Genomic DNA, 12,171 nt, shown 5'->3' with positions numbered 1-12,171 from the left:
TTTTGTGTCTTCAAGGCGGAATAATACTCTCTCTGTTTTTATTTACTCCGTATATTAGGTTTGTCTAAAGTCAAACTTTGTATACTTTCAACAGGTTTGTAGAAAAATAGTATATTAACTACCAAATCAATACCATCGGATTCATCATTGCATATATTTTCACATCATACAAATTTGTTATTGTAAATATTCATATTGTTTTCTACAAACCTTATAAAGTTTGACTTCAATCAAAGCTAATATGGGGAGTAAATAAAAAACGGAGGGAGTATTTGACTACAGCCAGCAAAATGGTGTGATGGAGCTGCGTTGCCATTTGGTGATGATGCAGGCAGAATGATAGCAGCATACATATGCTTTCTTCTATAAGAGTTTTTCAGTCAAACAAAATTTTCATCATCCATCATAAAAGAAGTAGAAATGCTTTCACAACATGTCAACCTAGGGATGTATGTACCATACTCCGTCTGCTATTTAAGTTAAATTTGCACCATGTTAAAACATTTTCAAAAGTACAACATGGATACCAAGTTCAACATCAAAGTTTCACATAATCAAGATGTCATCTCCTGTGCGCTACAGCATTTACGTTAGGAGGGAAAATGATGGTCCAGCTATCTTTGACAGGTTCAGTGTCTGTGCTAGGCAGATAAGCCATCAATCTGTGTTACACAAAAGATCCGCCTTCAAGTGCTACACGCTCTCGTTCAATGGCCTCCACCTGCTAGGTTTAACTAGCCTCGCTGACACTCCAGCTGCTTCGTGTTCTCCAATAGCACCTGCTTCAGCATCACGGCACAACCAATCGGCATTGAGGTTCCATACAATGGGAAATCATTGGTGTACACAACAATAAGGTTTCAGTGTGTCCAATGGTAGGACGACAAGTTTGGAGATATAATTGAGCAAGGGCGGCCGAGAACAAGGAACGGTTCTTAACCTCTCGGATGTAGGTTGCGATCGCTTTGCACCCTTCACTTGCAAGGTCCATCACAGTCTCAAATGTGTCCATTGGTAGTTTCGCGTCCATCTGAAAATCGCCATTTGAGCATTAGTGTTGCTGTGAATGAATGATGTCATGCAGCAAACTAAGCACATAAGAAATGTGTTGCATCAGAAAGTTTGTGTTGCAGATGAGGCGTGGGCTAGGGAGACCCTGAAATTTGGAGCAATCAAAGTTTATGATCGTTCTGTAACCTGCAGAAGAGTCACTTTGTCCATCTTTGCAAGAATGCCAACGGTGACATCCGCGCCTCCAGCGCTGTCTTCTATATAATTCAGATCTGAAATAACATATTAGAATGGTTGAGGCCTCTTTGTGAGATGATTCTTAGCTTTGTCATAGATGGGAGAACAGAAAATAGGCCCATACCAAGCAAAGGAGTAGAACACAGATACCCAGCACTGCAAGAAGTGACTATGTCTCGCATTGGAATCCCAGCATCTGCAAGTGCTAGCGTTGCAGCATTGATGCATGCAGACCTGGTTCCTGTTATATACAGTCATGATCAAGATAGGAATTGGAGTCATTTTAAGCACCACTCATGCTACAATCGTTTCAAAATAGGTAAAAATAATAGTAGATCATAGCAGGACTGGGTAATGGAAACAAGAAAATGCATGTGTACTAAGTAAAATATTTAAACGGCCTCTGGACAAAAAGAATCTTGTGTTGTGTGCCTTTGGTTTGGAAAGGAAATAAAGTTGGTTCTATTTATGCATGTAGATTAGAGATAGATCTGAAATATTCAAATATAGTGCACTTACCACCATCAGCTTGAAGAACTTGGACAAATATGTCAATCTACAAAACAATCACAGTAAGAATTCAAAGTGGGTCCTGTTCATAATTCGGGATAGAGGTTTCTTGCAGCACAACTGATTAGATGACTCACCTGTGAGTGTGGCATTAAATGTGTTAATATGCTTGCCTCCATTGTTTGACGAATAACAAGCGAAATTTCTGTTGATCGCCTGTCACAAAGTTGTAGATTCACCTTATTACCATATAGTTGTGCAGGAAGTGAAATAAGTATACTATACCTGAAGCATCGTTTCATTCCCTTTGTATACTGTGTGTTCAGTTGTTCATCACAAGCAAACTGACATCAATCAACTATAAGCTATACATTAGCACTGTCTGTTTTATTTCACATGATGAGGAAATTCCTGATCTTCTACTTTAATTGCATTGCAATAGTTGATCATGTTACCAGCCCAAAAAGCTCTCAAGATGATTCCCTTTAAGAACAAATCAGACATAATTCAAAAATAACAGTCCCCAATACAGAAAACTATAATGATATCAGAAATATTTGCAAAAACATAGCATGGAGAAAAAGACGCCTGGAAATAACGATATGAAAACCTGTCATGTCGAAAGCATGTACTGATAATAAATGAATCCACTATAGTCAGCGATTAAGTTATTTTCATCAGTTTTTCCTTCTTAAGCTGGAACATACCTGTCACCTTTTGGCTTTCTCCTTCGATCCCCAGTGCTAAATTCGGCCATTCTATACTCACAACGCACCTGCAGACACATTTCTCAGGAGCACATCCTAACAAGAGAGCCTTTAAAACTTGATGCGCTTAGACTAATAAACTTACCAAAGCCTCTTTACTGTTTTGTTGCTGACTCCTGTTTTGGATCTGAATGAGTAAAACAAGCAAACATAACATAAGGTTTAAGCTGGGATTTGCTAGCCTTTCATATAGAGAAATACTAACTGGTATGAAAAGCAATATCATAGCTACACAAGAGCCGCCATAGGCCCTGTGAGAAAACACCCCATGTTCTACTGGCACTCAAGCAGATCAGTCAAGCAACCGCTCTGGTGAGCCCTGTCTCCACCATTGATGCTGCCTGCTGGTCGCCGATGGCTCCAACGGCAGGGGCTTGACTGATCTGGTGCTTTACTGGAAATGTGGTGTGGCTTGCCCTTTGCATGTAATACTTAGAACATGGCTGTGCGTTGCACAGAAACTTGGAGATGGCTGAACCTTTTTAGTTCATTTCAGTAGTTTGCTTTTACTGCTTTCTGAACTTGGCATGGATGCTTTGTGCCGAACCTGTTATGCGGTCTTTTTTTCAATGAAATGGAGCCGGAGAGCTCCTCACTGTTTGTTGATCTAAAAATGTTCTACTGGCACCATTGACCCTACAGGTTTCCTAGAACATGTTATTAGCAGTACCAAAACAGCAGAAACATGTTATTGGCAGTACCCAAACACCAGTCACAAAAGCGATAATAAATTTTTTTGAGGATGGGACTATCCCTGACGGGGTTAACAAGACCGTGATTGTGCTAATTCCAAAAGAAATAACCCGGAAAGCATTAAGGACTACCGGCCGATCAGCCTATGCAACGTGATTTATAAGGTCATTTCTAAGATCCTAGTTAACCACCCCGCCAAAAAAAATAGATCCTAGTTAACCGCCTCAGGCCGTTCCTTGATGACCTTATTTCAGAAACCCAAAGCGCCTTCATCCCAGGGCGGCTCATCACGGACAATGCCATCGTAGCTTTTGAGTGCTTCCACAAAATTCAACATAGTAAGAATCAAAGAGATAACCATTGTGCGTATAAGCTGGATTTGGCTACAGCGTATGACCGTGTGGATTGGAGGTTTCTGGAAGGAGCAATGCAGAGAATGGTCTTTGAGATGAAATGGAGTCTTTCCAACCCTCAAGATGTAATGGTGAGCTGTTGGACCCTCGAGAGGCTTGCGCCAGGGAGACCCACTTAGCCCGTACCTGTTTCTCCTAGTGGCTGAAGGTCTTTGTACACTGTTGAACAAGGAGGTTGCTGTTGGGGGTCTTACACCGATAAAGGTAGCCGGGGGGAGCCCAGGTATTTCAAATCTGTTATTTACGGATGACAGCCTTTTATTCTTCAAAGCCACCGTGGAACCGAACAAGCGCAAAAGACCAATGAGATCCTTGTCACGTTCCGAAAATGCTCCTGCCAACTTCTTAGTCAAAGAAAATGCTCTTTGTTGTTCAGCGAAGCCTGCCCGAGCAATGTGAGGGAGGAGATTACCAAGGTCCTGTGGGTGGAATCCACAGTCTTCGAGAGCAAATACCTTCGTTTACCAACTCCTGATGGCAGAACGAAGAATGAAAAATTCCAACCCATCATGGATAGATTTGGGAAAAGGTGTAGTGACTAGAACGAAAAGTTTATGTCTCAGGCTGCAAAGGTGGTCCATATCAAATCGGTTATACAAGCCCTCCCTATGCATGTCAATTGGGGGGGTGGTGGTTAAACTAAATTTGAGCTTCTGTAAAAAATATGAGAGGATGATCAGAGATTTCTGGTGGGGAGATAATGAGGGACACCGGAAGGTGCACTGGATGCCGTGGGAAAATTTGTCTAAAGCAAAAAGGAACGGCGGACTGGGTTTCCATGATATGCATCTCTTCAACCAAGCCCTGCTAGCGAGGCGAGGATGGAGACTACTACAAAAGCCTGATAGCCTTTGTGCCAGAGTGGTAAAATCCAAGTACTATGCTCATGGAAACTTACTGGATAAGGTCTTCTCCTCGGATGCCTCCCCAGGCTGGAGAGGGATTGAGTTCGGTCTAGAACTTAAAAAGGGCATCATCTGGAATTCTGGAGAGTGGGACATGGAAGAAAAAAATCAAATTCAGAGAGATCAGTGGATACCTAGGAAGGAGGGTTTGCACACGGCTGCGTTCATAAGAAGATCGAGACTGCGATGGGTTAACCAGCTCATGGTTTCTGGAGCTAAAGAGTGGGACGTGGAACGGATAAAACAGATTTTCTATCCTTTTGATGCGGATGAGATTTGTAAAATCTGGCTACCCTCTCAGGCAGTTGATGAAGTTGTTGCTTGGCACCACGAAACATCGGGGGTTTTAACTGTTAAAAGCGCCTATAAGCTTGCAGAACGGCTAAAGAGACAGACTGACTTATCTGCATCAAACTCCACCAGCGTGTCGGGAGACCAAAGCCTATGGGATTTAATCTGGAAAGCCAAGGTCCCTTAAAAAGTAAAAGTCTTCGGATGGCGAGTTTGCCACAAAATCTCTTGCAACCAAACATAATGCCTTCAGGAGAACAATAGCTAAAGAGGACAACTGTGATATCTGTGGAAATGGCAGGGAAGATGAGCACCACACTGTTATCACTTGGACTAGAAGCAAAGCAGTCAGAAACGAATTAAGAGCTGCCTGGGACCTCCCCAAAGTGGAATACCTAAGTTAAACAGGCGAGGATTGGCTGCAGCTACTTCTTGACCCGCTGCCTCAAACAGTCAGAATAAGAATCCTTTTATTTTGTTGGCAGGCTTGGGAATTGAGGAACAATCTAATCCATGGAAACGGAAAGGATGCAGTCCCAGGATCTGTAGCCTTCCTGTGCAGATACGAAAATGAAGTAAGCAATGCCCAGCATATGTCTGCGGCAGTCGGAGGTAAAAGCTCTGCCTCTCTGTTTGAGGACAGACCATGCGAGCCCTCGGCCATAAAGACCAATCAGTGCTCGAAACCGATGGAAGGGATGGTTAAATTAAACACTGACGCAGCGTTCCATCAGGATACAGGAGAAAGTTGGGCGGGAGCTGTGACCCGAGACTCCAATGGGCGAGAGCTCTTAATTCGTTCTGCAGAAGAATGGAATCATGCGCCTCTGTCCAGGAGGCAGAAACCTATGCGATGCTGATTGGCCTTCAGGAGCTAGCAACATTCTACAGAGATCCGACAGTAATTGAGACAGACTGCGCCGCTGTGGGAAATGAGCTCCAGTCTTCAACACTGAACCGGTCTCCCTGCTACCCTCTCGTATCTGATATTAAAAAGACTTCTCCAGTACTTCTCATCGTACCAGATCAACATTGTTGGAAGGGAGTGCAACAAGCTCGCTCACGAGCTGGCTGCTGTGGCTAGAAGATCCGGAGACCAGGTGTTAACAGCTAGAGTCCCGAAAAACCTACAGCAGCTTTGTCTGCGTGATTGTAATCCCCGACCTTGAGTTTTTAGCTCATTGGTTCTAAAAAAGAAAACACCAGAAAGACCCCATTATGCGGTAGCATCTGCAAGATGATAGGACTAGTGTGCCGTTTCAGTGCTCTATGGCATCTAGTTCCAACAATAAACCACAAAGCTCACAACCAATCCTTTCACAGAAACCACATGAAACGCGCCGTATGAACTTAAAAAAAGATCCCAAACAATATACTCCACGGTAACCGTTCATAGACATTCCATCAAACATTTCGTGTGCCCTTTGAAGAATATCGTCCTCAATCCAGAACATAACAACAAACCCGACATTAATCCCCGCAGGCATTCTATCATACATGCCATGTGCGATTGAAAAACCTCCCCAAATCACCTCAATACCGATCATTGGCTGCAGAACTCACGCCAATTCCTAACAGACAATGCGTCGAACAGTTGGCGTGCACGAACCCTATGCTCAGACAAAGGAGGAAGCATCAAGTACCTCTCGGGGCCCGTAGACGGCGGCGATGACCCTGGTGTTGCCCATCTCGAAGAGCGCCGAGCCGTCGGCCCTGGAGACGACGCCAACCTCGCCCTTGAGCTGCCGCATCTGCGAGACACCGGCCGCGAAGAAGCAGAGTCAGCCGAGCGTGAAGCAGAGGAAGGCGAGACAGGGAGGAGAGGGGCGTGACCTCGTTGGGGCGACGGCCGTCGACGCGGAAGCCGGTGAGAGGGTTGACGTACTCCATCGCGGGACTGTTTTGCCCTCTCCACTCCTTCTTCTAGCTCCGCGCGGGCGGCGGCGGCGGCGGCGAGGGCGCGGGTTAAGGTCCGAGACCGAGACGAGGGTTCTTGCCGAGCGTGGGTACACATGTGTGTACTTACGTCAAGGCCCATTTCTTTTTCTTTTTTTGAACTGATGAAGGCCCAATTGACAGCACCAACAGAGAAACAAGGGCCGTGCTGATCCTTTTAAAAGATCGGCCGGGTCGGGAGCCGTTCGATCTTGCAACATAAGTTTTGTTTCAGAAAACATCAATACCGCAACATAAATTATGTTTCAGTAACACAAACGATGTTGTAATCCGATGAGCTCGCATGTCTGGTGATGTTTCAGGAAAAGTCGGGACGTTACAAACCAGCAAGCTCGCAGCTCCCGCACCTCCACAACACTGGCAATGTTTTAGAAACGTCATAGATGTAGCAATCTGGTGAGCTTGCAGACCCGCGCCTCTATAACATCAATGATGTTTCAGAAAAAATGCAACATCGGGATGGTCGCAGCGGCGTAGGTGGGCAGTGATGGTCGAGGCCGGTGTGGAGGAGATTGGCGATGACCATGCCGAGCATGGGAGCTCCGCATCAGCGCCATGGTTGCGGAGGTGGCCGGTGATGGTCGGGGCTGGCATGGAGGAGATCGACGGCAGCCATGTCGAGCTTGGGAGCTCCGTAGCGGCGCCATGGTGGTGAAGGTGACAAACGACCGAGGAGAGAAAGGAGGGGAGAGGGGCGGGGCGGGTGAGGGACTCCTTGACCATCTGGGGCGGGTGAGACCATTGCGCACAGGGGCGGGGCCGGTGACCGCCGGTTTTGACACCGACATTGGTGCTTTCATTAACAAGCCTCGTGACCCGCTTTTGCGCAGGAGAGGACAGTTGGTTGGCAAGATGTAGCACCAGCAACCCAAGTACATCCGAAGTTAGGGATGGAAACGGAAAACCCCGACGTAGCAAGGACCAGCGCCGGAATAAGGGAAACAGCCCAAAGAGCACGGCGGTCAACGCCGGATTCAAAAGCTTGCGGCAGAATCAGAGAAAGCCGCCCCTCAAGGATAACAAGGACGAGCTATCCAACTTAAACAAAATCTTGGACAAGATATGTCAAATACACAGTACTCCCGGGAAGCCTGCGAATCATACCCACAGAGATTGTTGGGTTTTCAAGCAAGCCGGCAAGCTCAACGTCGAACACAAGGGGCTCGACACACCAAGTGAGGACGACGACGAACCCCACAAGCAGAGCACCAGGAAATAAAAGGATTTCCCACAAGAAGTCAAAATAGTAAACTTACTTCACGTGACGAGCAGAACGACGCCACCAGAGATACGCGCCATACGGCCTATCCCAAAGGAGTCTCGCCAATGGTTGTTAAAACCAATCAACTTCGACCATCAGGATTACTCTAAAAGTATCCGGAACGCAGGCTAGACTGCCTTGGTATTAGATCCAATAATCGGCGGACTCCACTTTATAAATGTCGTGATGGACGACGGCAGTGGTCTAAACCTGTTATACCAGGACACAATCCGCAATATGGGGATAGACCCAACAAAAATCTGCCATAGCAAAACCTCCTTTCGAGGGGTAACGCCAGGCCCGGATGCCCGCTGTATGGGTTCTCTCCGGCTAGAAGTTATGTTCGGCTCCTCCGATAACTTCCGTCGCGAACAGCTAACTTTCCACATCGCCCCATTCTCGAGTAGCTATCAAGCACTGCTGGTACGCGAAGCTTTCGCCCGCTTTAATGCAATACCGCATTATGCATCTCTTACGCTTAAGATGCCCGGTCCACGAGGCATCATCTCATTAAAGGAAAAACATTGAGTGTTCCCCCAGCGCGGAAAACAGTGCGGCTACGTTGATAGCCCCACAATAAAGTGGCTTCACCAGCCAAAGCATCTAAACAGGTCGTAAAGACCACGGACACGGCTAGACGAGTCCGGCATAAATATACAATTGATAAAGGCTTAATAACCATATACCCCTGTACTAGGGGCTCCGCGCATATAAAACAAGAGACAATAAAGCTCAATTTTACCCATTTCGATTTATACTTCATTTATTTAGTATAACTCACGTTCGGCACGATCTTTCTTTAACTAAGTTCCTCTCTTTTACAGATGAACACCGTGCTACGCCCGTCCAGGATACAGCACAACGGAAACACAGGCGCAGACGTGCAGTAGGGACCCGTTCCAAGGATTCTTTTCAGATTAAGACCCTGCGTAAACCTTTTTTACTATCTCTTATTGATACACATCCCCTGGTTTCTTGATATAACCAAGGAGGAGGCTGGCGTTTTGGTATGTGGCCATGTCAGAATTCTGCGCGTACCTGTACACTAGGGGCTTATTACTAAGGGCGTTATCCCGCCCGCCCTCATAAAGACCGAATACCTTAGGGAGTGTTCGGCGTTGCGAGTTTGGCCTTATATGCATCAGCTCCGAATCATGTCTTTGGTCAAATGTTGGGTTTGCCCGGCTCCTATGTTTTGCTGCCTTACGTTCCGCTCTATTGGCTAAGGCGGCACCAGGAGAACTATTGCGATTGTGCCCAGGTTCGGCCAGGCAAGCACCTCAATAGAGAAAGCTGAAAAGTGACTGTCATGATATAGCGTGAGACTGGTCAACCACTCGATGACTTACCAGAATCTTTAGGATTCCTCCGCATTAACGAAGGGTCGTTTCCCGACCAGGCACATACGCGCCCCGAATTTCTGGCGAGCGCAGGCGCCACCAGGGGCTATATAAGTAGCCTCACTGTCAAACTCCTATGGCTAAGTGAAAGTGATAAAGCATCATAGTCCGATTGCCTAGTTCGCTGCGCTATCACCTCCTTTGTAGGACCAAGACGTTGGATCAAGTGTGAAAATGCGCCTTCTGCGAACACCCCCGCATTATGTGCGTGGGGGCTGAAGCCGATGACTGCCATCTTTCAGATTATATATACATATACGTTAAACGGCCGCACAGGAGGTATCATAATACTTGCAGGCACAAGTATAAAAAGCTTCTACAATTTATCAAAATATTGTTTTACAAATAATATATGCTATTCGAATATAATATCCTTCGAGCACTGCGTCTCTATTAAACGAGCGCCTTGCAGAACTTCCTGAAAATAGTGCTCAGCAGGTACTCGGCTTCCATCCGAGTCTGGGGACGCAACAGCGGTGGCTTCCATTTCCGCCCAGTATGTCTTGACACGGGCAAGAGCCATCCGCGCACCCTCTATGCACGCTGACCTCTTCATCGCATTGATATGCGGCGCCGCACCAAGGAACTGCTGCACCAAGTTGAAATAACTTTTCGGCTCTGGCCTCTTTGGCCACAGATGACTCACGACATACTTCATGGCGAGTCCGGACAACTTATTTAGCTCGGCCCACTCGGCCAAACGATCGGCCAATGACAGTGGACGCTCTGGATTGTGGAACTGCGACCAGAAGAGCTTTTCCACTTCGCGATCTTCTTGATCTCGGAAGTGTTCAGCCGCATCTGTGGCACTCGCTGCTAAATCCAGATAGGTGTCCGCCGTACTCCACATCTGGTCTAACGGAGCATGTTTAGGATCACAGAACTTCCTCCGCAGTATAAAGGGCTTTCCAGTCGCGATCTCTCCGGCCTGACGCAGCTCCTCCTTCATAGCTCTCATCGCAGAGCGAGCATCCTTGGCATCGGCAACGGCCTTCTTCAGGCATGTCTGTTCCGCCCGATCTTCTTTTTCAAGAAGCTTGCAACGGTCAGCAGTGTTCTTCAGCCTCACGGTCATCTCGGCCATTTCCTTCTTGCTTCGGCAGTGAGCAGCCTGTTCGGCTTTCAGCTCTTCAATTGCCTTTCCAGCAGTCGCATCACTTTTCCTGGCTTGCTCCTTGGCTCGGGCAAGTTCCGCCCGAAGATTCTCCATGGCAGCAGCACCATCTGCATCAAGCGCACACATTGTAAGATACTGGCATAAAGCTCCTCTTACCAGGCGCCGCCGAAGGAATTACATACCTTGTGCCTCGTCAAGCCGCTTGTTGACAAGCACGATGTCGGCATCTGCCACGTCAAGTTGCCGCTTTAGCTCGGCAAATCCATCAGTGCGGCTGGCCACCGGACACTTCGCCACCTACGTATAAAGGCGGCATATCAGACCTGGGATTATGATCCTCTATGCGCCGTCATTTTTGACAACACACAGAGTCTCAGGGGCTACTATCTACACAGGGCGCATCTTATTTATGCGCAACTGTCCAAAAAAAGGTACATTATTTCGCGTACCTCAAAACCTGTCAGTAAACTCCTGACGGCCTCGTGCAATCCGCTCTCCGCGGATGAAATCCTCTCAATCACCGTACCCATCAATGCACGATGCTCCTCTGAGATATATGCTCGCCCTAGCAGATCCTTCAGCTCCTCCGACCGTGCACCAGACGGCGCCGGACTCGTCCGATGGCCCTTTTCGAAGGCCGGACGCAGAGGGCTTTGGGGGGACATATGACTACCTTCCAGCCCCGCCGGATTCGGAGAAACCCTCCGCGACGATACCTCAGGGTTGCCCGCCTCACAAGGCGGTACGGCAGGGGGAGGCGTTCCGCTCTCCATCATCTCCGAAAGAAGATCCCCCGAAGACGAGCTCTGCTGAGAAGGGCTAATTCCGAGCTACAAGGTAAATTTTCGATTACTTTTCTCAGATATAAAGCAGGGATTTCTCTCGTTTCTTAAAAAGAAAACTCCTCTCTACTTACGGCTCGGTGGAGGGCTGATCCCCTTGAGGGCATAATTAGGCCGAAGTATCCCCCAGCACAGGACCCTCTGGCGAAGATTTCTTCCCCCGCTTTAAGGCCATGGTCTCTGGGTCTTCAGAGGCCGTCCTCTTCTTCCCCTGAGGAGAGGAATTTTCGATTCCTCCCTTCCGGACGACCTCCTTTGAGGAGGCTATAGCTTCCTTGTCCCCTCCCTCGCTTCCCTTTAAAGGCACAACCTCCAACATCCTGACTAGCATGGGACCCAGCCTGGTCTGGGGGAGGGGGGCCGGACACCTGATTAGCTTTGCTTTCGCTATCCACTCCTGTTTAAAGGACAACTCTTTTAGGGGCAATTTTATGATAAATATACGAATAGCGAGTCCGGGCACAAGGCTACTTACTTGAGTATCCGGACGATTGCAGCTCAGACCTGCGTCCTCCGTAGAATCCGGGCACACTACTTGTGGTCCGAAGAACAATTTGTACATCTCCACGGGCGTCATGCCAAGAAAATGTTGGAGAACTCGTGGTCCCTCCGGGTTGAACTCCCACAGGCGGAGGGGGCGACGTTTGCAGGGCAGAACTCGGCGAATTAATATAACCTGCGTCACCACGACCAGACTGATGTCTCTTTCTAGGAGATCTCGGATGTGGCCCTGCAACAGGGGCACGTCCTTTGCCGGCCCCCAGTCCA

The 12,171-nt window shown here is 47.6% G+C and overlaps 1 protein-coding gene across 1 annotated transcript; it reads right to left on the bottom strand.

Annotated features, from left to right (window-relative positions):
* Window positions 1–471: 471 nt before the first annotated feature.
* On the bottom strand, window positions 472–6,859 carry LOC125542435 (exosome complex component RRP41 homolog). The gene is made up of 10 exons (XM_048705478.1): window positions 6,661–6,859; window positions 6,471–6,578; window positions 2,611–2,652; window positions 2,466–2,533; window positions 1,896–1,974; window positions 1,768–1,804; window positions 1,373–1,489; window positions 1,198–1,283; window positions 941–1,030; window positions 472–779 (listed from the first exon to the last, which is right to left on the bottom strand). The coding sequence occupies exons 1-10, from the start codon at window positions 6,715–6,717 to the stop codon at window positions 735–737; spliced, it is 729 nt and encodes a 242-aa protein (XP_048561435.1). The 5' UTR covers window positions 6,718–6,859; the 3' UTR covers window positions 472–734.
* Between the last annotated feature and the right edge of the window lie 5,312 nt (window positions 6,860–12,171).

Source organism: Triticum urartu, chromosome 3 (assembly GCF_003073215.2).
Source record: "Triticum urartu cultivar G1812 chromosome 3, Tu2.1, whole genome shotgun sequence".
NCBI lineage: Eukaryota > Viridiplantae > Streptophyta > Magnoliopsida > Poales > Poaceae > Triticum > Triticum urartu.
This window is presented reverse-complemented; position numbering and strand designations above follow the sequence as displayed.